This window comes from Ambystoma mexicanum, chromosome 4q (genome assembly GCF_040938575.1).
Source record: "Ambystoma mexicanum isolate Mex_15411 chromosome 4q, UKY_AmexF1_1, whole genome shotgun sequence".
NCBI classification, from domain to species: Eukaryota; Metazoa; Chordata; class Amphibia; order Caudata; family Ambystomatidae; genus Ambystoma; species Ambystoma mexicanum.
In genome coordinates this window covers 1,045,978,686-1,046,005,946 of record NC_090928.1, presented here as the reverse complement: position 1 = coordinate 1,046,005,946, position 27,261 = coordinate 1,045,978,686, and the positions used below count along the sequence as shown (strand labels likewise).

At 45.9% G+C, this 27,261-nt stretch overlaps 1 protein-coding gene across 4 annotated transcripts in view; it reads right to left on the bottom strand.

Moving 5' to 3' along the window:
* The window catches only part of MARK1 (microtubule affinity regulating kinase 1), a 947,566-nt gene that overhangs the window by 13,646 nt on the left and 906,659 nt on the right, over positions 1 to 27,261 (bottom strand). For 2 of the 4 annotated variants that reach the window (XM_069608592.1, XM_069608593.1), the window contains exon 17: positions 12,583 to 12,627. The exons of the other annotated variants lie outside the window; for them this stretch is intronic. In XM_069608592.1, coding sequence (XP_069464693.1) covers positions 12,583 to 12,627 — 45 coding nt within the window. The remainder of the gene's footprint in view (positions 1 to 12,582; positions 12,628 to 27,261) is intronic. 4 annotated transcript variants of the gene reach the window in all.

Below are 27,261 nucleotides of genomic sequence, written 5' to 3'. Positions count from 1 at the left end.
GGGCCGGTCTTCTTCCACGCCGAGGCCGTGGCTTAAGACCTCGACCAGCTCCTCCTCCGAGGTTGAGGCCGAATCTACGACGACGCCCTGCCCCCCCTTTTTCTTCCCCCCGGGGGATTTCACTGGGGTCCTATCGATGGGCACAAAAGAGGACTCCCTCCGAGGTGGCAGGGAGACTCTGAGCCCAGAGGTCGCCACCACTGGTGTAGCCTCCACAGGCTGAGCCAGGGCCGCCGCGACAGTTTCAATAGAGGGCTTGGCCGGATGGATTAAGGCCTTCACCACCTTAGGTGCGCTCACCGCCTTATCCTTGAGGGGGGGGACACTGCCTCGCTCCCCCTCCGCCTTCGAGCTCGACCAGGGCCTCTCCAGGAGCTTCGCCGGGTGCTCGGCCTTCCTCTTACCCGACCCAGAGCGTTGGCTCGTGGTTGATGGTGCCGGGGAGGGTGCGCCCTGCCTGGCGCCCGTAGAGCCCGACCGTTCGGCGCTCCCGGTGCCAGCGGACTCGCGGTGCTTGGCCTTATGTTGGACCCCCGTCGCCGGGGCGTCCTCAAAGGTCTTAGAAGACCGCTCGGCTTTCTTCCTCTTCTTCTCGCCGGACGGGCTCTTCCCTTCCAGCCAGTTGGCGAGACGTTGATGGCGGTCCTTCATGGTCCGCTCCGACATGTTGCCGCAAAACGCACAGTCCTTCTCCACGTGCGTCTTGTCCTCATGTAGGCAGTAAAGACAAAAAGAGTGTTTGTCCTCCTTGAAGACGTTCTGTAGCTGGCATCCAGGGCAGACCCTGAACAGCTTTCCCGGCGTCGAGCTTCCCTTCTCCTGGGCCATGACCGGGCCTGAGAAACTTCTGGAGTCCTCCAAAAGCGTAGCTCGATTAAATCTTCACCCTTGAGGGGCGCAGACGAATCCGACACGGGTCCCCGTTGATCGGATGGAGAATCGGTGGAGCTTGAGGCTCTTTTGACCGAAAAACCGAAGTTTTTGAGAAAAACGTGAAAAAAATAACACTAACGCTCGAGGATCCCAACACATGAACGTGCGGTAAAAATCTAAAGATGGCTGCCAGAGGCGGTGCTTAGGTAGAGGGCAGTCATTGGCTGTGGTCAGTATGACGCAGAGACCAGTGATTGGTTATTACTACGAAAGACAGATCAGAAACGAAACTGATACTGGTTTTTTCTTTACCGAGGATTCCCAGCCTGACGACGGGGAATATTCATGAGCATGTGAATCCATGCCAGACCCCATGCTGGAGAACACATCATTATCATTATTGTCTTATTATCTTGAGGTGGTCGTGCCAAACTGTCAGCACACAAGACGCCATCAGGCCCAGAAGGTTATGTAACCACCATGATGAGGTGGTCAAATTGGCAGAAAGAGCCCTATCGCCTTGCAGAGGGACAAGAGCATTTCGGATGTGGGGAACACTGCTGCCCGACTGTGTCCAGCGCATCTCAAGGAACAGCAGGTCCTTGGCGGGAGCCAACTGCGATTTCCGACGGCTGAGGGAGAACGTCCACCAGTCATTGGCAGGAGTATACCGTCCCTTCGGGCGAGGTACCCATCACCAACCAGTCGTCCAAATAGGGCCCTCCAGGCGGAGGACACCAACCACTGCAGTCGTGAGTTTCGTGAACACACGGGGGGCCGAATTGAGGCCGAATGGCAGCACCTTGCACTGGAAGTGGTGTGACATGATCGTGAACTCCAGAAATGTATGGTGCGGCTGGTAGATGGGGACACGAAGGTACACATCCTTGAGGTCTAGGGAACACATCCAGTCCCCTGCGTTCAGAGACCCCCTTGTGACTGTCTTTTTTTAATATAATGGTTTTGTAGCTTGTAGATGGGGTGACCAGCTTGAAGCATTCGAGCGGTAAAGATAGGTTGAGGAATGACAGGTACAGGACTACCCTGAGGCCAGCCTGGTTGTTCTTGGATACTGCAACAATCCTGGGGTAGACTGAGGAACTGGCTCCACCACCTGCATGTGCAAAAGTGAAAGGATTTCCTGTAAGAGCGCCGGGGAGCCTATCTGAAGCAGGGGAAAGGAGAAGAAGGTAAAGGAAGAGGAAGAGGAAGACTGAAGCCCATGGAGACTATCGAAAGAATACAAGGACTTTTAAAACAACACTTCCAGCTGTCTGTGAAGAGAGCCAGCTGGCCCCCTACACCCTGACCCCTACATCATTGCTTTTTGGTGTCTGAGGCAGGAGCAGAGGCGGGGGAGCAGAAAAAGCTCTGTGCTGTCCTCCGCTGCTTCCTCCTGTGTGCGCTGGGGGGACCCGTCTGACGCCACACACCACGGTCCCTAAACCCCTAGAAGCCACTGAGGGAGCAGGGTTTGAAGTAGGGCCTGCCCTGGGTCTGAGGGAAGGACCTTTGCCCTGGTTTGGTCAGGATGGCCAAGGATAAAGCAGTCTACGTAGATAAAGAGGTCTTCTTTTTCGTCAGCTCATTATCCGTGGATGAATAAAAAAGGTCCGACTCCTCAAAAGGAAGGTCTAAGATCCTCTCCTTCACATCCGAGGAGAATTATGTGGCATGCATCCACACCGTCTACCTCATCTCGACCCCCAGGCACAGACCTCTGCGTGCTGTGTCGATCTGCGAGACTGAAGACTCCATGACGTCCTGCGCAACTGCACGGGCCTCCACCAGACCAGCTTTGAAGGAGGCCTGTCTCTCGAGTGGGAGGTCAGGAAGGAACTATCTTTTGCTACAGTTTCAGGTTCGGTGCGGCAAAAAGGGTGTTGGCGGGCCCGTCGAAAGTGCAGCCCAGCATCAAGATAACAATGCTTGCCAAAACACTCAAGGGCCTGGTATTCTTTGGACAACTGGAGGAGGCACCAGCCATGGACAAAGAGGAAGATGGCTTGGAATACAAGGTCGCCGCCGCTACGATTAAAGAGTGTGGTTGAGGACGGGCGGACGGATTCGCCATCCAAAAGCCGAAAGACCAAAGTGTCTGTCCAATTTTTTTGTTCAACTGGGCGTTAACCCGGTGTTTCTTCCAGACCTTTCTAGCCACCGACAGGACATCTTTCTGGAGCAGAATGCCTGAACGGCTTGTGGCATGCTGAGCCAGAACCTCTGCCATCACCCCCGACTCATGGGGGCCTGCTCTGGCACCTCCAAATACTCTGCGAAGTCCCAGAAGACCATCAAGAAACACCTTCACCGATGCGAAGGCTCTTCATCCTGTGCGTCGCCATCGCTGCCATCACCCCTCCTCCCCCTTTTGCCAGACAGAGGGGTGTCCAGGTCCTGCAGCGCAGAAGTCAAAGGGGTCCCCCACCGGTCAGCACCCGAAGGTGGCTGGGCAATGGACAGGTCACTGCGGGGGGGGGAGGGGGAGGCATCGGTGGTACAGGAGAAAGGCTGGAAGCACAGACAGGGCCTGGACCGGGGGGAGGAATGGGCTATGGCACTGGTGCTTCCGGGGGACTGGAGGAGGACCCAGGGAACGAGGCCTAAAAGGCACGACCTGCAGTATCACCCCCTTAGGTGCCCCGACATCTGGGGCGAGCGCATGAGGAGAAGGACGCGCGCTAAGAAGCGATCCCCATATGCCGCTGGATTGCGAGGGGCACGGCTCTCTGCCGCTCTGGGCCTACTTTCCTAATCAAAGTGTCTAGGAGCCTGTGGCGTGTATCCGTAAGGCTGAGAGGGGTAGATGTAGCCCTATGGAGACCATCTGCCAATGCCGTAGGGCCTGCTGCAACTTCCCAAAGAAAGAGGATTGGAACCCTCTTGCGTCACCCAGTCTGAAGGTGAAGGAGATAGTAGAGATGGTAGCAGGCCAGAGTCTGAATCAAAGATGGCCACAGGCTCATCTTTGGCTCTGGTGCCAAGCCCTGGAAGGGAGGGCGCACAGGCCCCATGCTGGCTCAGACATGGAAGGGCACTCCATGTCCCCAGATCCTGAAGCAGTAGCGCCGGCTTCGGAGATGGCCCCAGAGCCTTCAGCCCACGGGCCGGTAGTTGAATCACCCTGAGTGACAACCTCAGAGGAGGCTCTGTTAGACTGGACACCCTCAGATATGGAGCCGGTAGTCGTTTTGGATCGTGCTTCAAACTGACTCCTGAAACCAGATCTCGACGATCCTTTGCACACTGGTGCAGAAGAGGACAATGAGATGGATCACCCCTCCGTGGAATGCCCAGACGAGCCCCTGGGCCGCTCGGCCTGAAGCCAGAAGCCTTAGCGGCATCGGGTCTGTCGACAAAATGCCCAGAAGAGATCCTGGGCCCCTCAGCTTGGGAGTCGGTAGCCATAACAGCCTCAGGCCTGCCAGAACTAGAATACAAGGTCCCTTCACGGCGGAAGCCCCGGGAAGGAAACTCCATACTGAGGAGGCCTTGTTAAACAAAGGACCTTCCTTGTCTTGATGTGGGGTCCTAGTGACAAGCTGACTGGGAGGAAAATAATGAAAGATCTCCCTCCAGCGGGAAAGGCCATTCTTCAAGGCTCGGTGAGCGAGAGAGCTGCAAGCCGTGCACGAGGCTCAGAGGTGGTGGCGCCGCAGGCACTCAAGGCACAGTGCATGGGGGTCCGAGGCCGGGAACGAGCGATCGCAGGTTGTGCATCTCGTGAAGCCTCCTGAAGCCGGTGGAGGCAAGGCACCGAAGTGAGGTAAAAAACATACAAAAACAACCTATGTGGGTGCAAGAAAAAGGTAGAATCCCTTTCCCATGGGACTGCATCGGATTGCTTAACAAGTTTGTGTCCCTGTGCACTACCCATTCTCCCTCCAGTTCCTAGAGAACCCCTTGGAGGAACCTTCTTGGCTCTGGTTAGGGACATACACTGAGGCACACATGTACATTTGCTTCCCTATCTTCCCTGTTAAAAGGATGAAATGCCCCCAGGATCTCTCATTACTTTACTTCCATTAATCCATAGAGCTTGGCATCTTAATTTCGCCAGTCTGGCCCTTTTAGAATCTAGGGTCGTGTGGTATTCTTTATTGGTCAATCGGCCTATCCTGCCTTCTTAAAAGTGTTTACACTAAACAAACTATTTGTGTTTTATGCTTCTGCTTCCGCGATTATCTTTTTATACCAGTTTTTTTGGTCGCCGTGCCCAGCCCTTTAACATTCCAAGACCATACTTTAACGATTCCTGTTACAAGTTCACAATGTCATGTAGATCACCTTTCCTAATTCGCCTGACCTGTTCCACCCTGTCCTAGTGTAATTCCTGGATATCCCTTACATGTTTGCATTGTGTCAGTTTACCAATGGATAAAGCCAGGTGCCGGGTCTACCTTTTCACTATACGTTCTATATAACCCTGTGTGTGGTTTCAATTACCACTTAACATGGTTTGAACAATTACCCTTCCTATTTTCCCCGTTACATTGGTGCAAATGAATACCAAACTCTCCCATGTACCTGCTTTGTCTTGTTCTCTTCTAATCCATGGCAGCCTGCTGGCACTCCTGCTCTTCACTGGGGGCCAAAGCTATCCTTCTGACGCCCTTTCTACTCCACGCCCCCCACTGCCCACCAGTCAGTCTCTTGCTACCTTCCCTGTCAAGGTGCTGATTCTATGCTCTCCTTTGGGCTCGTAACCGCCTAAATACTTTCTAGGCCAAGGATTTTCGTGCCATCCTCCACAGATGAGCTTCTTTTCCTCATTGCCCATCCTATCTTGCAGCCTTATGGGAACTGCCAGATATACTTGAGCTTCATCCAAGTTATTTTGTCTATTTTAGACCTGAACACTGTCCTTCTCATAAGAGTTGTATATGAGATGTAAAATAGCAAAGATAGTATGAAACTCATTTTTACCAGTATCCTGGCTGCTACCACAACGCCCACTTTTTGTTTGTAGTCGTGAACCTTTACCAGCATAATTCATTGATGGGCCTAAGATTTGTTCCTCAATCTGCTCGTTGTGTGGACGCTCTCAATTTCTGTCTTTTTGCCCAATTCTGATCTAAATAGTAGAGATAACCTATGCTATATGCAACGCATAATGTCCTGTTGGCATGCAAGTCCAACGCCCCAACCACAAGAGAAAGTACAAAGGTAGTTGTTATAGCAGGGAAAAATAGCCATTCTAGTGCCAGCATCATTGGTCCTTATGTGTGACATTCTTGCCAAGTGTAAACTGCATTTCGTCCAGACACACTGTAGAACGTATTTTAGGGGGCAGGCCAGAGTGTCATCATGGGTATTTGCTAATGAGCAGTAGCTGAATTGCATTGAGGCACGTGTATACTTGGGAGAAGTTGTGGCAGGCACTCTCTTGCATTGAAGAAAGCTTTTTTTATTTTTTAGTCACGAGAAGTCAGTCAGTGCAAGAATTAAAGAAAATGAGACCAGGGCTTATTAGCAGAACTTTTATTATATTAGCTAGAGTTTTGCCAATTTCAATTAGGCCACATTAGAAGTTGAAGCTTTTGGTTGCCCCAGTTGACTAGGCCACGGTTTTAACTTTGTTTTTTATTAGTGAGGTAGATTTCATTCCTCCTCCTCCCAGCCAGTGAACAGAGGATGACAATGTACTTGGAGGGGGTGTGAAATGCCACGCAGTGATTAGTATATGTTGCAAGGGCCTAGCAATATCCCAGGCTTCGAAGAAAGCTTTGTTACACTGTACATGCGTTTGGTTTCACTCTAGTCTGCGTTGCCTGATGTAGCATCAGCTCTATCATTTTTAATTAAAGCTTTGTCAAACTCTGTAACAGTTTGTGTTCCAGGCACTGGCTTAGCACCTTAATGGCGAAGGACACGTCTCGGTGAGAACACAGTAATTTTGAGCTGTGGCCAGACGGATTTGATCAGGTTGTTGTTATACTGCCCCCAGTGAAAAATGGTCACTCAGCTGGAACTGCTGTTAGCAGGGTAATTAGGGAAAGATATGTACTAGAACGGCAACATGTTTCCAAATTGAGTTGCAATATGAGCAGTCAATTGGGTTCCATGTGATCTTAACGAAAACTGAAAAAAAAGAAGAAAAGGTCACTAACACATGATACAGGAAAAATACTGAATTTTCTTTTTTTTATTTGGGGGGGGGGTTGCCAACAAGCCCTCCATTTCCCTAGGTCTGTAACTTCATCCGAATCCCCCCCCACCCCACAGTGTTGTTCGGTATTGTAGGTATGTTAATGTATGCTTTTCCTTAAGGGACTAATGGCTAACCAAGGGGATATTAGGGATGTGCCCTGTAACTGTTGCAACATACTTCTTATGATTTATGATTTTTCCCTTATTTAGCACCATTTAATGTGGGCATTTCAAAATAAGCTTGCATTTTCCCTTGATGAAATTGCATGTAATAAAACGTGTTTTCCTGCAATCCATGCACTCTTGCTCCTTGGATTGTTTTTGCCCTTTCGGGTTTTGGGCCATCTATACAGTCCATGCCATTGGCGCCTTAACCCACAAGTTGGCCCTTCTTGCATGTGATTGGAAACCCTCGTCTTGTCGACATGACTTCCATTAGCATCCCCTCTAGCTCGTTTAGCCATGTTCCAAGGTGATCAATTTCCTTCTTGTTAACTGCAGCCAAATCCTCCCTAACGTTAGCCATCTCCATCATCACTGTCAGTTATCTCATGTTTAAAACTTCTGAGCACAGTGTCCAGCTTCTCCCTGGTTAGCGACAAGTTGTTCCTTTGGTTGGATTTGCTTCCTTCCTTTTCTGCAAGCACCATAAACGTCAGCTCGGACGATTTTTGCCCCTTTCAGGATATTCCACAATCTCTGGTGCTTACCCGTGGACGCTTGCTGCTTTTTGTTCGGGCCCATCTATTTGGGTAGGCACCTATGCATATTCACTGCTATGGTGTTCATTTAGTGTGTCCACTTCCGTACAGAGACCTGGATCTTAGTATCTGTGAATTTTATGGTTATTTCTGGGCCAGCACAGCCAAACTACAGGGTCTATGAAGCAATCTGACCCAGATGTCTGATCCTCACCTACTGCCCTTACCTTGAGTTCCAGAGCGGCCCAGGTTGAGTCTCCTTTGGGAATCACATGCTCCACCATGGGCGATTCAGTTCACAGGGCACAGCCTGGGTGCACCACTTACAAGCCCCTTCCTTCAGGGGATCTCGCCAGGGAGCTTGGTGATACTGGCTCTGAAGCGTTTCTTTTTTCAGCTCCTCTTCTGGTTTGCAGGCTTTCATTCTATCACCTTCTCCTTTTCCTTTTCTGAGAGCGTGGCGGAACAGGGTCTAGTTAGTGCAGCCCGGCCACAGACTTAGTCACCGCTTCCCACTCTCACATCCTCTCTTCCCTTGTTCACTAGGAGGCTACTCGCCACAGCTCCTAGAAACATACAGCCTCTCTGTACCAGGCAGTATGCACAATCTTCAGGGTTAGCTTACATGCAGGGCAGCCTTCTACCAATGCTTCCATTCAGCTTGCCATCTTGGGCACACCCCCAACTGACCACATTTTAATAGGTCTTTTGACTACAAATCAATCAGTGGGGGGGGGGAACCAGACCACCTGTCATGGTGTGTAAGATTTCAACAAACAAAGGCTGGTAAAAAAAAATAAGATTGTTCATGCATACAAACCTAGGAGAACAGACTGTGCTTGGACGTAGTGCAATCATCCTAACAGAGTGGGGAACTTTTGATTGACTCATTCTGGAGGCACACCAGTATGGACTCTGAAAGACTAAGGTGTGTTAGAACACTACCGTTTTAGGAGTAACGCTGCTAATTTCAGGGCCTATAAGCAAGGGTGGACGATCACATCTGGTCTTTCGGTGTGTTTGTGTAAAGAGGAAGCCCTTTGGCCCTAAACTGACATATAAGAGGGGGTATTTAAGTACAGTCCGAGAGCACCAACCACACCAGGTTTCCAGGACATCCATTGATTATATAAATAACGCCCACATACAATTACTGTAGTTCAAAACATTTGGTCCTGATATCCTCTAAACACAGAGTGCATTTGGCTCTTGAGGAGCGGACCTGGAAGCCCCTGTTAAAGTAGTAGGATTGCAGTGGCCATAACAAACATGTTGGCCAGACTGTAAAATTGCTGCCTAATATTGGGAACAAAAGCAAAGTTCAGCTCAAAATGAAAAGATCAAGACATACAGGAAGCTCTAAAGCTATGGTGGTTTGTGATAGTTTCATAAGTGACTGTATAGCTACACATGTAACTATGCCGCCACAAAGGTGATCTGAGAAAATAATCTCACTCCTAAATTGCCATTAGCATGGGAAGACAAACCGGGCATCCTTTTACATTTGGTAAATAAAACGTTGGCCCAAGGCAGCTATCTACATAGAATTTTAGAGATAGCAGTTAATAGCTGTTGAAAAAGGTTCCAGATCTTTTATTCGGTGTGTGACATACACTCTGTGTTTGAAGATCAGAGACACTATTCCTTATTTAAAAGTGTCAGCAAATAAATAGGAACACTCTATTTTGAGTCTAACAGACTTACAATCCTAAAGATGTATGTGTTCAGAGTAACAAAGAATACACATGCTAGTAAATGGCTAAAATAGGTGATGTCATCAGGTTCCGCCACCATCATATTATGCAAATGTACGTTGCCACAAATGTTTTACCCTCCTATTTGGATGATCTTTACTTACATTAGTCAAGAAATCTGCACACTCAAAAAGCAGGAGCTCATTCACAAAGGCAGGCATCTATTTGCAAAATGCACACGATGTGCAAAATACGCAAAGACGTAACTTCTAAGCTACCACCCATTCCCTCCCAGCATAAATCACACCTCCACCTAGGAAATGCTTTGTGACCCAGGCCATCAACATTTAAAACAAAGAATCTCAGAGTTGGCCACTGGTCCTATGCCATCCGGATCCACCGTCTAGATCTGGATAAGGTATACAGCTAAGCGAGATACACAGTCCCAGTGCATTGGAAACAGTGATCACATTTGATAGTAATTTCTTTTGTAAAATCACTTTGTCCTATTTTAAAAAGGAAAATAGGTTCAATACCCCAAGGATAACAGACAAGCTACTTACATGTAACATTAGGTCTCCAAAGTGGGCATGCTTAAAGTCTACAAAATAGTCCAAAAAGCCCAATCAGGTTGAGGGTCCGGAGGAAATGTTCATGCCAGGTCTGCCATAAGATAGGATTGCATGTGGCGCGGCTTTCGGCATCCTCAATGAAGGCGGAATGCACTTCGCAAACTTGAATTCCCACAAGCGTCATTGAGCCCTTAATCCTTTAGAGGGCAATAAAGTGGGTACCTTTACATTGATTAATAGCTATTATTACAGTGATTAGAAGCTGAAAGAATTCAGGACGAATCGCCATATAAAACCCAATTATTCACCCTGCAGAAACATTGTTGCAGCTAGGTTCAGTAAGCTATGGAGGAAGGTAAAACACAGATTCCAAGCCAACAGGACCAGAGGCCTCAAGAGTCAGGCTGGCTGGCTGCCTATGGCTAAAGAGAAGTGTTTGATCACGATGGGCAAAGCCATCATATTGATGCTGGCCTAGACTTGCACGTTATGAAATTAAACATGTCAAGTCCATTTGCATGGTTTGTGCATTCGAGTGCATCCTTTTTAATGCTAAATTGGACAGCAAGTTTGAAGGCAAAGGGAAGAATGGATTTAACTCTATGGCGCAAAGAGTCACAATTAAAAAGCATTCGGTTAACGGTATGCCCTTTCAGTGACACCATGCAGCATTTGGCGGGCCCAAAGGATGCCGTTTTAAACACTCAGGAGGAAAGAAGCCAAGTTCAGCAATGGAGAATTCTTCCCCATCTGTCACACGACTGGTCTAGCATGATAAGCAGCTGCAAAGAATCCTTACAGAAGTAAATAGGGCATGAAGACAGTTTATGCCCGTTAGGGAGAATTCTCAGAAATGTGCTAATCCCCCCCACCTTAGAGACCCCCAGCAACGATGCTGGATTTTGAGAACTTGATTGATTTTTTTTTTTTTAACCTGGAGAGTGCGAGACCCTTTTTTCCCCACTCTCTCGTGTATTTTAATGTGATTTCTGAGCTTTGTGTTTCTTTTGGTTATGGAGCCTGACAAACTACATAGGCATCCATCATCTTTTACACTGCGTCACACAGCACCTTCAGTGCAGTGGCACAGGGAAGTCTTTCAGATTTCCCCAAGATTTAAATACCTTCTCTGTGATAAACTATTGTTTCCCAGAGCAGTAAAGTGAAATTGACTTTACTTACATTTGTAACTTTCTAGACCCAGCACACACTATCTTAGAATAGGGTGCTGGAGGGGTTACCTAGCATCCCCTTTGTCTAGCTCCTCATGTAACATTATTATGTTACCCTTTTCTCACTGAATGGCTGGTGGCAGTGGTTTTGTTTTAACTACCGTAGGGTGCATTTACCGCGGGCTGCGTTCACAGCTGCAGTAAAGCACCCAAGGGTGCCATTTTTGTCAAAATGGCCCCTGTCTTCTTTTTTTGCCATTTCTTTGTGGAAAGGTCCTGCTTGAGATTTACTCTGCGAGCCAAACCAGGTTTGGTCCCATTGTTCGCTTTGCCTTTGGCGGGATTCACAAGTGAAGCCTGCCTCTGGCTCCAGGGTGTCTGGGGTAGGCAGGAAGTGAGGGAGGTGCCCAAAGCTCCCTATACTTAGTCTCCTAGGAGACCCAAATGCACTCTGTAGTGATTGACCGGCTGACTGTCTGGCAAGGACAGCCACCCTGCTGGGTGATTGACAGCTAGGCTGGAATGAATGGGAGAGAACTGAATAAAAGGCGAGGCTTTTGGCTTGGAAGGCAGATTCGAACACTGGACGAAGGAACCAAAGAAAACTTGAAGAGGACGCCTGCTGCAACTCCTGGACCGTTGGTTTGCCCGGTGAAGCCATGGGGAGGCTCTCTAGTATATGCCAGGGGAGGCGGGTTGATCGAGGAACGTCGTGCTGGGTATTGGATCTAATGATGGCAGCAGAGACTTTCTTCAAGGAGGACTTGCATACTATTTAACTTGAAGGGTACATTTGTTAGAATCAAATGCATACATCACCTTAACGTGTAGTAAGGCTCATGAGCCAATCGTGGCATTATTTAATAATCTATGGATATTTTTCTTCTGCTATCTGGGCACAGAGCGCACAAATGGAGCAGCTAATGGTTTGCCTCATTTGCGCGATGTAAGCTGTTAGGCAATGAAAAGGGATTTATCACTTAAAGGATGGTTTGGCAATACCAGCTGAATATTAGTCAAATGAGATTAATTAAAAGAGGAGTGGATTCGTTGTAATTAAATTTCTAGCTTAATTTCCGAGAGGACTCAATGACAGAGCAGCACCCGTCGGCAAAATAGACAGGCAAGACTGCTGGCAACATCAATTTGGTGTGACGACTCTGGGATGGTTTTCCGTACCACAAAGTCATCAGAAATCTCGGTTCACTAGTAATGAAAAAGTATACAATCCAGTTTTGTATCACATTCTTTGTTCCATAAATAAAACTGAAAAGAAAGGGGAACATTTTGAAGAGAGGAGAACATCATAGGTTATTCGATTACACGATCATTGCTAGCGCTCACAAGGATCACAACAATAACACGGACAACGTTTCAGACAAAGGCGCCTAGCAGCGAAGTATGAATAGTGGCTCCTCACCTTGAGGTGTCAGCTCTGCCACTTGCTTCGCCTTCACTTGGATCCCTCAAAATAAAGTGAAGGTTGAGATTCAATTATAGAAGTTGAAAATCAGATCAAGTGAACCTACATCTAAAAAGGGGGTTAACACAACTATCTCTCATATGCTATAATCCAATATTTACACTATTTGCCTGGACATAGTGATTTAACATATTGATTAACCTTCACAGATTAATGCATTTAGGCATTTTCATACACATTTTAAAACAAAATTGCCAGGAACACCAACTTGAACTTTAGGGAAAATATGAATGGTTACCACAGTTCTATTCTCTACTCTGGAGTAGAGCGGTAATACTCAAATTGACCTTTGACTATGGCATGAGTTCAGGAAAAATAATTCTAACCAGGTTTGTTGAAAATAAACAATAAAACCAGTAACTTGATTCAAATGACCACAATACATTACAGATCAACATTAAGTGTGCACGAAGCATGCACCATTTAACTGCTTCCTTTATAAAGACTAGATTATGATCGCATGTGGCAGGTGTGTTCTGTACACTGTGCTATTACATAACAAATACATGAACTGTAATTGCAAATAAAGGCAAACAATCTGTGTAGAATATATGAGTAACAGCAACATTTCAATGGTTACCAACAGAAGTACATTTCAAATAGAAGTGGCCCACGGAGCGCAGGCACTGGTAATGTTTCATATAGAGGGGGGGGGGGGTGGACAGTCATCCCCTTTTTTCATTACCCATGCAAAGATAAACGACTCTACATTATATACATGAAATGTAATACCATTTTTTGTGGACAATAGGTAAATGATGCTTACCTGTAACAATGGTCTTCCAACAGGGGTGCCCCTCTCATATTAATTTGCTAACAGAATTGCAAAGCACTTTTCCACATAATTTATTTGAAACATAATTTGTAACATTTCATTGCCAGAAGAATTTGTGCATGGCATTTTACCACATCAATGTATAACATGCGAGTAAATGGTTCTGCCCCTTTAAGGAACAAGTCTCTGAGCTCCAGTAAAGAAGTGGTCCCAGAAATTGCTCCCTTTTTTAGTGCACACGTAGCGCGACAAACACCAGACTACCTCAACACCTCTTCCACTAGCATGCAGCGACCACCACCTGCGGAAGGAATTTGGTATAGCCGAGCCACATAAACTCTCTGAACAATAGCACTCTATTTGTAAACCCTCAACAGCACCCACCAATGTGCCCGACCTCTCTTGGGCTGCTTAGTCGAGCCTTCCCAGCCACCCAAGTCCTAGAATGGCAACATGCACACATGCATCTATTAAACCCCTAGAATTTTCCAACGACATCGACTACAGTCACCAAGGGCGTTCAACCAAGGAAAACCGCATTGAGGCCACACAAGTGGGGAAAGAGCGCTATATAAATAACAAAATACAATACAATATGTTTGTACAAACTATGGTAGGGCTGGCTATGTGGCCTGCATATTAATCTGGGAGGATACATACGTTGGATAAACATGGTTTATAGGCAAGTAACCTTTCCTGATCTAGAACGGAACCCTCCCCGGTCTAGTATGCGGTTAATAAAGATTACGAAGCAAGTGAGCTCTTGGAAGGTGGACTATAATGGCGGGAAGAAAACTTCTCAAAAGATTTTGGAGAAAGACCTGACCGACTTGAACATCATAATTTGGATTCTTTACAATGTTATGATATGGCATTTATAAGGCGCCTATATTCAAGTGCTTCAAGGCACGACGAGGCAAGGGAGGGGAAAACAAACAGAGGGAAGACAAGAGACAGATCCTACTAGGCCAGGTGACATTGAGATTGCGCAAGTGCAGGGGAGGGGGAAAGGGGAAAAGTGCGAAGGGGAAGGGGAGGGGACAGTGCGGTACATAGGATAACAGTAAGATAAATAAAGACAATAATGAAAAGCGCGGCCAGCAGGTGGCAAGTGCAAGGGTAAGTGCAGATATCAGGTGTCAAGTGCTAGTCGGGGCTGTAGGAATACAGAACAGTCCACGTGTGCAAGGGTTGCCAGGGGGGCAGTGCAGGTGTGCAAATGGCGGGGAGTCGACATGTGCCCGAGATCAGAGGGTTGACAAACGTGTGGATTTTTTTCCAAGTGGCAGCTATACACATTTATGTTCCAAATATTCCCCAACAAAGCAGCAGTATGTTCTCGCAGTACAATAAGCTTTGGAGTCGTCCAACAAAGCCCTTTTCATCTTTGATGCGATTGGTACAAACAAACCAAGTTAAGGTATTTCATGTGACAACTTCAAAAGGGACCTAAGAAGAGGTGATATTAATTTACTGAGAACCACATTGAGCTTAAAAGTTGAGGTAGGACCCCTGTAAGTTAATTTACAAATGATTGGTTTGCAGAGGCCTTAAATAAATGGGATATGGATTCTTAAGCGGGTATAGCTGCTGGAAAGATGAGCAAGGCTTAACTCAGCCAAGCAAATCTTAGCACGCAGCAGAGTCTTCAAACTACAATGAATGATCATGAATATGCCCTTAGAATTGAGTGTGTGAATGCTGGACGGTTGAACTTGCCTGCACATTCTTGGTCGCAGATCTGTCCTATGTGTGAATCAACCACCATGTTTTGGCCATGAAGGAGTCCTGAACCCCTACCCCCCAAAAGCTTGTAAAGGTCATCGTAGATCGCCGAAAAAATGCAGAAAAGAATGGCGAAAGTTTTTTTGCCATCTTATAAAGTAAGTAATGCCCAATTGTCTCTCCACCAAAAAGGGTGATGCAAAGTCTTAGCAGGGATGCTCTCCCACTCCCGCCTTTCTGAAATCTGTCTGCTTAGCTAGTCTCCTCTCTGAAGCAAAAGAGCAAAACATGTGCCTGCCATCAAAGGACTCTTGTATTTCTAGATATAGCTCCACAGCGTCTACGTGTCTCTCAAAAGAACTCAAAATCTCGTACCTGCTGACTTCCTTAGGTAGAACAATGTTCCATGTCAAAAAGAAGACATCTATATGCGGGCAAGAAGAAAAGCGTGTGGCACATATCAGTTTCAGTACATGTGTCTAAAGAGCATTTTCAGAGTGAGACCCAAACACGTGCACCCCAACCTTTTAAGAAAATGACTAACCCCTACATGCTTGGATGATGTCTCAAACTAAGAAGTGTTGCCCTTGCACTTAATGAAGGCTACTTGGGAAGAGCGCCTATAGCTTCCACTTCACCCTGTATTTCGCAATACAGATCTGCACAGCATCCCAGGAGAACAGAAAGGGTGTTGCCATGTGGCCTAAAAATGCCTTTTCTGGTGCTACTTTAATAGGCTCAATAGAAGAAAACGAGAAGGAACAACATTCAGGCTTCTCATGTGGAGCACTGCCTGAAAAAATTGAATAACTTCTGGGGGTCGTGTGGACATTTGACCCAGTATATTAAAAATTGCATCTTCAACAGGAAGGTCTGTTGCCACTGCTAAATCAGCGCAAGAGTGCTCTCATGATACGCCTTTATCTGAAAATCAAGCAATACAAGTAGAGGGAAATGCCTCGTTTAAAAAATAAATAAATAAATCACTACCACAGCCAGATATGCTACAACTGCCTTGGAGGTGATTTTGTGTTGAAGGGTAGAAAGTGAAACTGATAATGGCATGAGCCCATCACAAAGAGATATTTCATGTGAGTTTTGAGAAATAAAATGTGAAATTATGTGTGCTGTAGCTCTACAGATGTTAGGAAGACCCTCCCCTTAAAAGGGGAATGGGGAGGATTTTTTTTTTCTTTCCATGCAAGACCTTGGAGACAGGTCAGGACGATGATGGGGCATATTCATGGGCCTTTTGTTCACTATGTAGTATCAGGAGTAAGCAGAACATGCAGACATTTGAGAGTTAGCAGAGGAAGGCCTGTGTGCAATCAGGCCACTCAAAGGTAGATTTCTGTTGCAGTGTTACGCTGCCTTTGTGAGCATGATCTGGTAGATGTAAAGCCGTACCAGTCTGTGCAAAGCGAGCTGTTAAGAATATTATGTTCTGCTAAGATGTTTCCATGCTGGATTTTTCCAAACAAAACATGTTTTGTCAATAACTTGCCAACTCGTGCACAACCAGTTCTGGTACCTTCGAAAGGACAGAGTGGTAGACGATTCGTTTACCAGAATGTATAAATCAGCGCACTTCTGACGTGCCAGGGAGAGACTCATGGCGGGAGCAGGGCAAGTTGTCAACCGACCAAGTCCAGCAGCAGTGTCCATCCAGAGCAATTTGGTATTCTCAGCATGGCCCTTTTCAGGGTAAGAAATACAAGAAGGGAAAGCCTCATTTTATGTCTTCTGCTTTATTATTCTTGATTAGAATACATTAGTGTAACCATCATTGAGCGTGCATGAGGTCAGTGCTCATCTCACAGAAGATATTCTCGGACAGAAACGCTCTATTCTCTTTTCCGGAGTGGAGCCTTCTGGACGCTCTTTAATAAGAAGGTATGGTCCTGAGAGGACATGTTGCTTGGGTGAAAAAGCACAGTAAGTGATTCTGTAACTATGCTAAATTTAAAGAGGTAGCTCCATTTGCGCTGCCAAAGGCCCCGGTACCGTCCCCATGTTGTGGGTCGCCCACAAGGATGGAGGAAAGGGGACGGGGCGTATGAGCAAGCACAGTGAACGAATCTTTAATTATTAAAGTCTACATATTGATCATAGGGCATCTGGAACCCATTGGTCTGTTATGAACTTCCAATGGCTTATGGTGATACTAGTGTACCTCTCCCCCAGCTTCCTCAACTGAGTGGGGTTAGGAGAGGCCACAAAGGAGATATTGAGATGTGGGCTGGGTGGCACGTCTAGGGTAAGGTAATTGAGGAGGTACATTCAAGATGCCCACTATACCTCTGTTGCTGTTACATTCCATCTGTGTGTTGGGGCCACTGTGGAACTACATCTTCCTTCGTCAAACGTTGTGTGAGAGAAGGGGCCTCCAGGGTACTTCTGAGGTATTCAGGCTGTCCCCTTTATTTTCATTTTCTGTACTTAATCATCGATGAAAGCTTCAAGGAGAGTAGAACAAGTGAACAGTAAGAGCCATGACATTCCTGGAGCCTTGGCAAGAGGAATTATTTTTCAAGTTCAACCAGTCAGGAGTACAAATTACCTTTGTAGGGTTAGAAAGTAGGCCCACTTCAAGATTCCTGCTTTGGCAGATGTTTTGCAACAAACCAAAAATGTGTGTCTTGCACAGTCAACATCATTGTTGAGTAAACCTTTTTAACCATCATGTCAAATTTTCTCATTTCTGTCCGGCTATTAATAAAGGATCAAATTCAGGCAGACATCTTTTTCACTGTGGTCACAATTATTGCATCTGTTGGTGGAGGAACTCTGACAAAAACCCATTTTTGAATTTTCTTTCTATGACAGAAGCCAACAGGCTTTGGTAGATGCAAGTGTCAAAATAACCTTATAGCTGGATCGAACATACGCCCAACCCAAGGGATTCTGCATTGGAAAACCGAGGAGAACTGAATAGCATCAAAAGAAAAAGGTCAGGGTGGGGGTGATACCTCTGCAGAAATATTCAACTACCTTGAAACCCTTTTCAAGAAGTCTGCTGAGACAGTTATTTAATTGGCTGAGGAAAGTTTTGCCATTGGCATATCCTTTTACACCGAGATCTGGGGATGAAATCTATAGTTCACAAGTGCAACAACTTGCATGGAATCCATGAGCTTTCTACAACTAACCTGGCACTTGCTCCATTTATGGCAGTCTTATTTGGAATCATACATAGGGCATTGCTGTCTCAGGTACAGCTATTTTCCCCCATCCTTGAACTACTCTAAATCCATATTGACAGAGTGAAAAGCTTTCTGTTCAGACTTGAACAAATTGCGAACTCACTTCTCTTTGCTCAGCCTCACTTACTACTCCCTGAGCTTTGACGCATTCCCAAACCCAACCCCGCCCTCAGCATTACCCGTAGTAACCGAAATGTCATACAGAGAATCTGGCTTAAAGAGGGTGATAAGTCCCCTTGGAATCTCTGCCACTGGGTCTGTAATTTCTTTACACAATTGATAGATATGAATGCAATGCTAAACAACTGTGCTACATGGGTAAAGGGTTGGTCAATAACACAACTGCAGCCTGCACTTCGCAATTTCACATCCCTTAGCATAGCTGCTTGAGCCTTTCATCCTTCCAAGGTAGATCAATCAAGTACCATTAAAAATGGGGTATTAACAAAACCTGCTATTACAGTGCTTATTATATGGAGGAGTATGGCATAATGTGCTGCCTAAGACCATACTTATCCAGATGTGCCATAGCTCTACAATGCCACTTTGCAAATGTCCATGTGATACAACATAACTCTGCCATCCTTTCCTCCAATTACAAGTGTCCGGCTCAGAAACTCTCTCTATACTCCTTCCACCCCCACGGCACTGCCAGCACTTGATCTTGGTGTAAAAGTGGAAGTGTTCCGTGACCTTCACCTTCTGTGCATACCCAACACTGCAAAAGGCATCGGTCCAATGGAGGAGTTGCGCACGCAGCTTGTGGTCAATGAGGTGGCCCCTGCAGCCTGCGCCTGGCTGGATGAGAATTCGAGAGAATTAAGTTTAATTGGCTCCAATGATCAGGATAAAAGTAAAGTATCAGAATCTGTAGGAAAACAACTTTTTTAAATCTTAGTCCCGAATGGATAAGGAAGTGCGTAGAAGTGACAGAAAAAACAATGATGGTGGGGGTTTGGGGGGATGAGGTTACTCTATGATGCTAGTGTATTTGCATGCTCAATTCCAGCAGATTCATCACAGAAAAATACCAATCATTTAAATGCAATCAATATTATGTATAACGAGTTGCACGTAATACTAAATGGAAGATGGTGGTTTTTGGGAGGCTATGGGATAGGTTCCATGTCATTTCAAAGAATTACATAATTTCGTTGCAATTTACTTTGTGGGTATTATTTAGAAATGTTACTTCACATGTTTTTTTGGGGGGGTCCCTCCATGCGCCCCTTCCCCTTCACTACCACCCCCGACCAACCCCTCCCCCCTTTTACTCCTTAACCTTTTACTGCTTAACCTACAGTGGAGTAACTTTGCTGAAAAAGTTGTGGGGGGACATGACATCTGAAGAAAAGGTGCCCCAGCTAAATGAATGGGCCAAAATGGTGTGCCATGAAAGTTTGGGGGTCAAACACCCCTGCCACCCCTAAAATTACACCCATGTTAACCTACAAATACATTTAAAAAAATCGAAGTATTTCGAAGTTATACCCACAAAGTAAATTATAACAAAGTAATTTACTTAGTGGAATCCACGAGAAACCATGGGATATTTACTACTGCATTAAATAAAGATCACCAGAAGCAAATGCCAATACCGCCATAATGCTTCTTTAGGGGAGCAGCATGGAATCCTTCAACCACACTATTTGAGCATGCAATTCTATGAAAGCTCTTGCATTTACATTGCCACAAGTACATTGGTGCTCTAGGCGACACAAAACATAAATAAACTGTTGGTCTAGGTCAATCAACAGCCATCCCTGTGCATTGGAAGATGGCAGCACGAGTGCGTGCTCTGACAGAGACATTAAGTATTCCTTCAGAGACAAGTTGACACAAACTATGATTTTCAACATCCAAATTGTTGTTGGCCTTATAAATTAATTGTTGGACCTCATTTCCAGGCTGGTCTGACAGCTAAGTATGGGGTTTCTCATGTACATCTAGGGAATTCGAGTGTGGGGTATTTGGTTACATATAACGGTTACTGGCCCAACACCGTCTCTATGTAGCGGTGCGTGTGTGCAACCTAACTATGGTGTCCCCCCTGTTCATGTTCACAGCGACAAAAAGCCTTCATTTACTTTGGCTGACTTTTTGGAATGTTGCAGGCCTATTCGTTATGCAGTTTCCCCTTACTGCTCCTTTGAATTGCACAAGCATCTCTTTGCAAAACATCACTGTAACCCGTGCTTTAATTAAACCCAGCATTTCCTGTGGTTACTAATGGTAATATTTGACCATACACACGCACAACCCATTTGTTTGCCCATGATTCATATCTTACTTTTCAGGGCAAGAAGACCATGCATATGCGTTATTAGCAGTACTTAATTTGTAGTAAAATAAGTGCCAGGTCCCAAATATTTTCTAGCACACCTGGGACACATCAAGGTGGGTAACTTTCAGCCCGCTATTGCCACCACCTGCGGCTGTGCTCCAAGGTGTCAGCATATTTTTGATTAAAGCTGTAACTCCCACTGGCTACTGCCTCTGATGGATTCACTGCCCATGGCAGATGTGCAGTTTTCACATACCAGTCAACATAAAATAACATAACATACTAGTTTAAGGCAAATGTTTGACTGCTCCTTTAAAAACATCATCATTGTCAACATTTTGCTTGGATTCTATAGGTGGAACATGGTGATCATCTATCCACAGTAACCACAGAAAAAATACCCAACGCTCTTTCCACGTATGGTAAATTGATTGATAAATGCAGTAAAAATCATTCCTGAACTCGATAAATTGGCGGGGTAGCCATCTCCTGGATGCTGTTTTATTGAAGATTGCACAAATAGGTATTCTCACCTTCAGCTGGACTGGGGTGTCAAGTCCCATATTTAGTGCCTAGGCTAAACGGGGACCTCGCCAATCACCATGTCATATATTACCCACAGCTTCATCACACACGGCCACATCTCTCTGGCACATATGGTGTTATCAATGGATCCCTTGCATAGCTGCCAATGTTTGTTTTGTGTGCTGCATTGTGACCCCACGTTGGGTGCAGTATATGGCTGGAACCTATGGTTCTGCTTGTCCCGAGAAGTCCACGGATAACAATAATAGTTAGTTGTCCTACTATGTGGGGAAAGTGAACCACCAGGGACTGGGCTTGTTTGGCTGCTATCCAATATGCCTCCCAGAGACTGACACAGCAGTATCGCCTCAGAAGCCATGTTACGATGTTGTGATTTAGAAGACTTCAACTTCCAGGAAGCCTTGTGAAGGGTCCCTGCATCTCAGGAATTAGAAGATCAGACATACAGCTCTGAAAACATGACATTCTGCAAAACAGTGGTGTTTGTGAGCCATGAGGAAAGAATGCCCATCGCTTACAGAGGGAGAGCAAAAGAAGACATGCATATCTTACACTGAAGTGCTCGCTGTGCAGCAGGATCCCCAGCAGAGCAGAGCGACCGCTGAACACCGCACAGCCCCTTTCCATGTAGTGAATATTTCCAAGATGGGTACTTACAACTTCCCTAATGCCTGGCAATGAAGACCATCAGCAACTAACCAAAACAAAAGGTGTACCAATAATGTAATAATGGGACACATGTAAAGCTCCACAACAATCAGGGACAATAAAAGAGGCTGAACGAAGCAGAGCGAAAGAGGGATCTCAGAGTAGGCAGCCATGCCTACTCATGTTTTCTTAACACAAACTGAGATTCCTGGAAGTCAAACCCAAGAAAGGAAGAAAGGTGACCAGGGCTTTTGGAAGATAAACCTCAAGGCGTAAGGGAGTTGGAAAGCGTAGGTTTGAAGCTATCCGCCAGCAAAACTATGGTAATAGGAAGGGAGACTTGACCTGCAAGAGGGTGACAATATCAGCTGCATGATAAAGACCCTAATGAGGCGGGAGAACTGCCCATTACTGCTTTTGTGAAATCTAAGAAAAATTAGATACAGCAGGGACACATTTTTAAACCTGAGAAACCAAGGTCCAGCAGGAATCTTATGTATCCTGAGAAAATGGAGGGACCCGTTTCAAACCCTGGGAAAGGTTGAGGAGGGACCTGTTGTAAAAGCTAAAGAACCCAAGGTCAACGAGAGATCAGTTGCGAACCCTGACAAAACTAAGGTCTGGGAACCTATTGTGAACCCCAGGAAACCGAAAGCCTGGGAAAAACCCACCAGCAATTGTGATAAGGCTGAGAGAAGTGTGAAGCCTGAAACCTGGGAGAGGCCTTGACAAACAAGGGAGAGCAGAGAGGCATGAAGGAGAGTAGACTAAGGAAAAGCCATAAGAATATTTGGGCCACACACTTGAACATGTATATTATCAGCTTAGGGTAGCCTGGAGGTTAAAACGATTTGTTAAGATTATATGTTGTCACTTATGTTGACCATCTTTTTGAGACTTTACTTTATAGGATAGGGTGTCTCAATGAGAGACGAGCCTTGCAGCAGTAGGTTAAAGACTATGATTTCAAGGTGTATTACAGCTCTAGGAAAACGACACTTTCTGCTACTAAGCCCTGTGCACAGTTTACTTTAGGAGAATACCTTTTGTTTGTCGTTTTTCTTCTAGGACCGATGGGCATTTATCCAATCCCTACACATCTAATAAAAGTAATTCTGTTATACCACCAGAATCTAGTGTCACATCGATCATTACTTGGCCATACCATATTACCTGTAGCTGCAGTTCTCCAGCATTGTTATCTTGCCTATATTCACATGCTTGAATATATTTCTTGACGACTTACCATTGGACCTACAAGTCAAGGCTAGGACCATTGTTAAGGAGGGTCTTATTACCTCTGACCATGCTATAGTCTCATCAGTTGATGCTGCAGATTCAGGCAAATAGCGCATGGAGAGGTTCTTAGGTGACACACCTGGATGAAGGCCACTAATTTGTGACTGAGGTCAAGGCCCAAATAGTAGATGGACACAATCTTTTGTCTATCATCTATCATCCCAAGGGTATTAAAGCAGATACAGCCATGGCGATAAGCTCTCTGCGAGATCAGGGAAGGAGGTCCTTTCAGTAGTTTTTGGTGGGTTCCAGCAGGTAGAGGGTAAAGTGTAGTAGAAGTTACGGCCCTAACCCCTTGGGCAATACACAGTCATCATCGACCAGATACCATCAATCCTCCAGCAGCTATTCCTCTCGGAGGGGAAGAAAGAGGTTGGAAAAATCTCAACCCAAGATGTTGAAACAAGTTTGAATCCCCCTCCCACTCAGCAACATGGCAGGAGACTGAATCCAGTGGATTGTAAAGAATGAAGTGCTATGACCTTGGATCAGCGCCTGTCCCCCAGAATGGCTTTTTACTCTCCAAATTTAATGAAATCATTGTATTAACCCAAACAAAATCCAGCAACAACATAGGCAGGTGAAACATCTGTTCTTTCGGAGAATCTTGTTCAGATGTCTAGAATCCATGATAGGTCCGAGCCACCCATCCTCCATAGATGCTGTAGCACTGGCCCACAATCTGGAGGACACAGTGGTCTTGTTTATTGGACAATTCCTTCAAGATGTCAAATCCTACCACCTAGAGGGGAATTGTGAAGTCCAAATTAAATTGGTTTTGCGGCCAGGGTGTTGGGAAGGCGCAGTTAAACTGGTCTTGGCCTTTCTGTATCCTTTGTCAATGGCAGAATAACATGTTTCCCTGCTATGTTGGTGATAGGCATGCAGCCTTTCTCCACAACCTCGACCCACAAACTGGGGCAAAAGAGGCCGTTAGCAGCTGAAAAGAAGGAATCAGATGGAGCAGACGGGCCTAAAGATTTAGCAGTTCGCCTCAAGGTTTTTGGTTATTTTCCGGATCTCATCCAAACTGGTCCCAAAAAGACTGAGCCTGTCAAGTAGTTTGGCCTGAAGGTCATGGGCGAAACTGGCTGTGCACAACCATGATTGTCACCTTTTAACTGCTCCAGTTGCCATCAACCTGGCTACACGGTCAGGCCTGCATGGAGGCGATGTTTTGCTATATACATGCAGTGGAGCCTCATTTAAGTAGCAAGGTAAGGAAGAACACCTTGAGTGTAGAAGCTCCTTGTGGTGGCAAAACAGGACAGGTAAAGTGGTGATTGGTGAGTGCTCCCGCGGTGTTTGGAAGGGGTGGGGGTCGGGGAGACTACGAATAGGGGTTCCTTGCTCCCTTGCACATGCTCACTCCAAATAGTACGTCAACTAGTGCTAAAAAAAGGGGGCCTCTTTCCTAAAAGAAGTTAAGCCAGTGTCTCAGGAAAAGGATTTTTTTGGTGAATGCTGCAGTGGTTTGCTGTTCTAATGTTCAAGTCAAAGAGACTCATCCCAAGTTTGGCGATAGTTCTGTAGTTTTCCACTGAATTACAGTCAGACTAGTTTACCATTAATGCCTTTCCTTCCATTTCCATGGACCCCCAAACGTTTTGCTTTTATTTTTGTGTCAGACCTGCTCTTTTTACAGTGTGGTGAAGCCTTAAGCTTCACTACACTGCATTTTGCTCATTTGTTATGGGAAAACTGAAATGTCAGTACTAGGAAACATTGTTTCTCTTAGTCTTATTACTTGGTTATTACTTTTAGTAACTTGTTATCACTTGTGGTAACTTTTTATCTTTGTACAATGCATTTTACAATGCAGTACAATGGGGTAAACTTTTTGTTTTACCCTATACTTACACTCTGAGGATTTTTGGTTACACTAAGTGTGCTAAATGGACAAGCTGGTGGCAGCAGTTACTTTTTCCTAAATTTTGGGACTTTTAATTTCAGCCTTACCGTGTTTGGCCACTAACTGTGGCTACTGGTCAAACATGGCCATGCCACGAGATTTTTCACTTGTCCTTTGGCCATCTTGTCTTTTAGCCTTCTTCATGGCCTGTGAGGCCAGCAAAATACTTGTATGGACTTCCAGTGCCCGGGAAAGCGGATGATTTTTGGCGGGCTACTGGAGGGCTATGTCTGTTTGCTGCCGGGAAGTGGGCTGGGACTGTCTGGTCCCAATCCACATACTGGTACCAGTGTGTCTGGGTGGAATTAATGAGTTTTGCCACCAGCGGTCCTAGTTAGACCACTGTTGGGGTGTTTGTGTGGGGCAGATCCACTTTTGGCTAGTGGGGGCTGCTGCTTTTACCTGGATTTTAGGATAAGAAGAGGATCCCTCGAGAGAGATCCTGGAACAAACGGAAGGAGCCAAAACTCCTGTCCAGCTGCAAGACCCGCGAGGAAAGGCTTGGCGACCAACTTCTGTTGCTGTCCTGGGAGAGCCCTGTCTTGAAGGTGATAGTCCTGCTAAGGAGTTGCAACCTTTGGAGTGGAGGGAACATCCATTCTTGACATCGGCTCAGAGAACTGCAAAGAAGAGCCTTCAGAAGTGCCCCGGAACAGCCCTGTGGCTGACCAGCTCAGAGTTTGGGGTACCATGCTGCTGATGCCGCCGTTCCAAAATGAGGCTGGGAACTTCTGTGATCTCAGCTTGTGGTACAATACTTAGCTCTGCGTAAGTTCATGGTCCTAGCATGAGTGGGACCCGAGATAGGAGGGAAAGTCTGACCGACAAGCGAGTCCCTTTGAGTCTCCGTGCACGGTTACAGATGTCTGAAATTGCTTACCTGCATCCATTCCTGTCCTGAGAGGAGCCTTGCATCAGGTTTTGCTGCATTCTTCCACTGAGAGCCCTTGCACCTGAATCCGACACAAACCAGAGAGCTGCTGGAACCTCAACCCCTGGGGATCAAGGGCTGAGGAGGATGGCAGGAAAAGCGACCTCAGACCCTCTTCAACTGGCCTGCCAACTCTCAAGAAGAATTGGAGTACAGGGGGTGAGTTATACCTGTCCCCTAAACTCCCCTTTAAAAGTTTGCCAATTTTTAGAAAATGTTTCTAATACTATGGCTTTGCCATGGCTTGTTCACACAAGCACCCCGAAAGTTGGGAACATGTCTATGAGTTAGATTAACATGTCCCCTGCCACTTGTAACTGTTCACTGGACCCCAGAGACCCTACCTTCTTTTTTATCAGCCTCAAAGAACTGTATGAATGTTTGCTGTACTTTTGGGCACAAGGCCCCAGACAACTTAGGGTTGGACTTCTGGACCCTTAGTGTAAATACTAATCTGTACTTTTCTTATCAGGGGTTTGATATGTATTTTGCCCTAAACCAGTAACTGTATATATGAATCGAATTTGGAGTATTGTGTAATAATATTACATGTTAATGGTCATTTTTCACTGAGTGTTTTGGCGATAAGTACAGAAGTACTTTTATACCTGATTGTTGAAGCGTAATCTTCGACTGCTACACTCTGTGTACTCATTGTGTACCCCTTACAAGCTCACCTCCCCTTGAGACTTTGCATAGGCCGCTCACAACTGCTACCTTGAACTGGTTTGGCTACAGCTCCCAGAGTTGTTTCTGTCACAATATAGGTTGGCCTTCTATACATCTGTCCACCAGGTCAGAGTAATAATCAATGCTAACAGTCCAGTCGATTGACCACCCGATTACATGGTGATAAAGCACAGTCAATACCAGATTTTTGAGTCCAAAAGGACTCCATGGGGATGTCTGCCGATTTACCATGAGGGGTAATTCTACGGCCGTAAATGACCCATTTTAGGAGCTAAAGTGGAGGATAAATCCACACCTTAGCTCCATTCTTTAGGTTAAGTGGTGCGGGAAAGTGATGGCAATTCTGTTACTAACAATATTTTCCCATATTGTCATACTTTTAATAAGGCCCAAAGAGCAAGTAAAAACATGCCGTAATATTTTCGTGAAGGATTCACTGTTGTAAACACAAAACGAATAGTGTCTGCCCCAGAGGTCACCCTTTTGCTTTACCGTTTTACCTGCAATCTCAGTGTAAAACACACACTAACACTGCACAATCAATCGCACATACCCTCACACTGTAAATACAGCAGCACATGGCGTAACACCCTCTCAGCACAC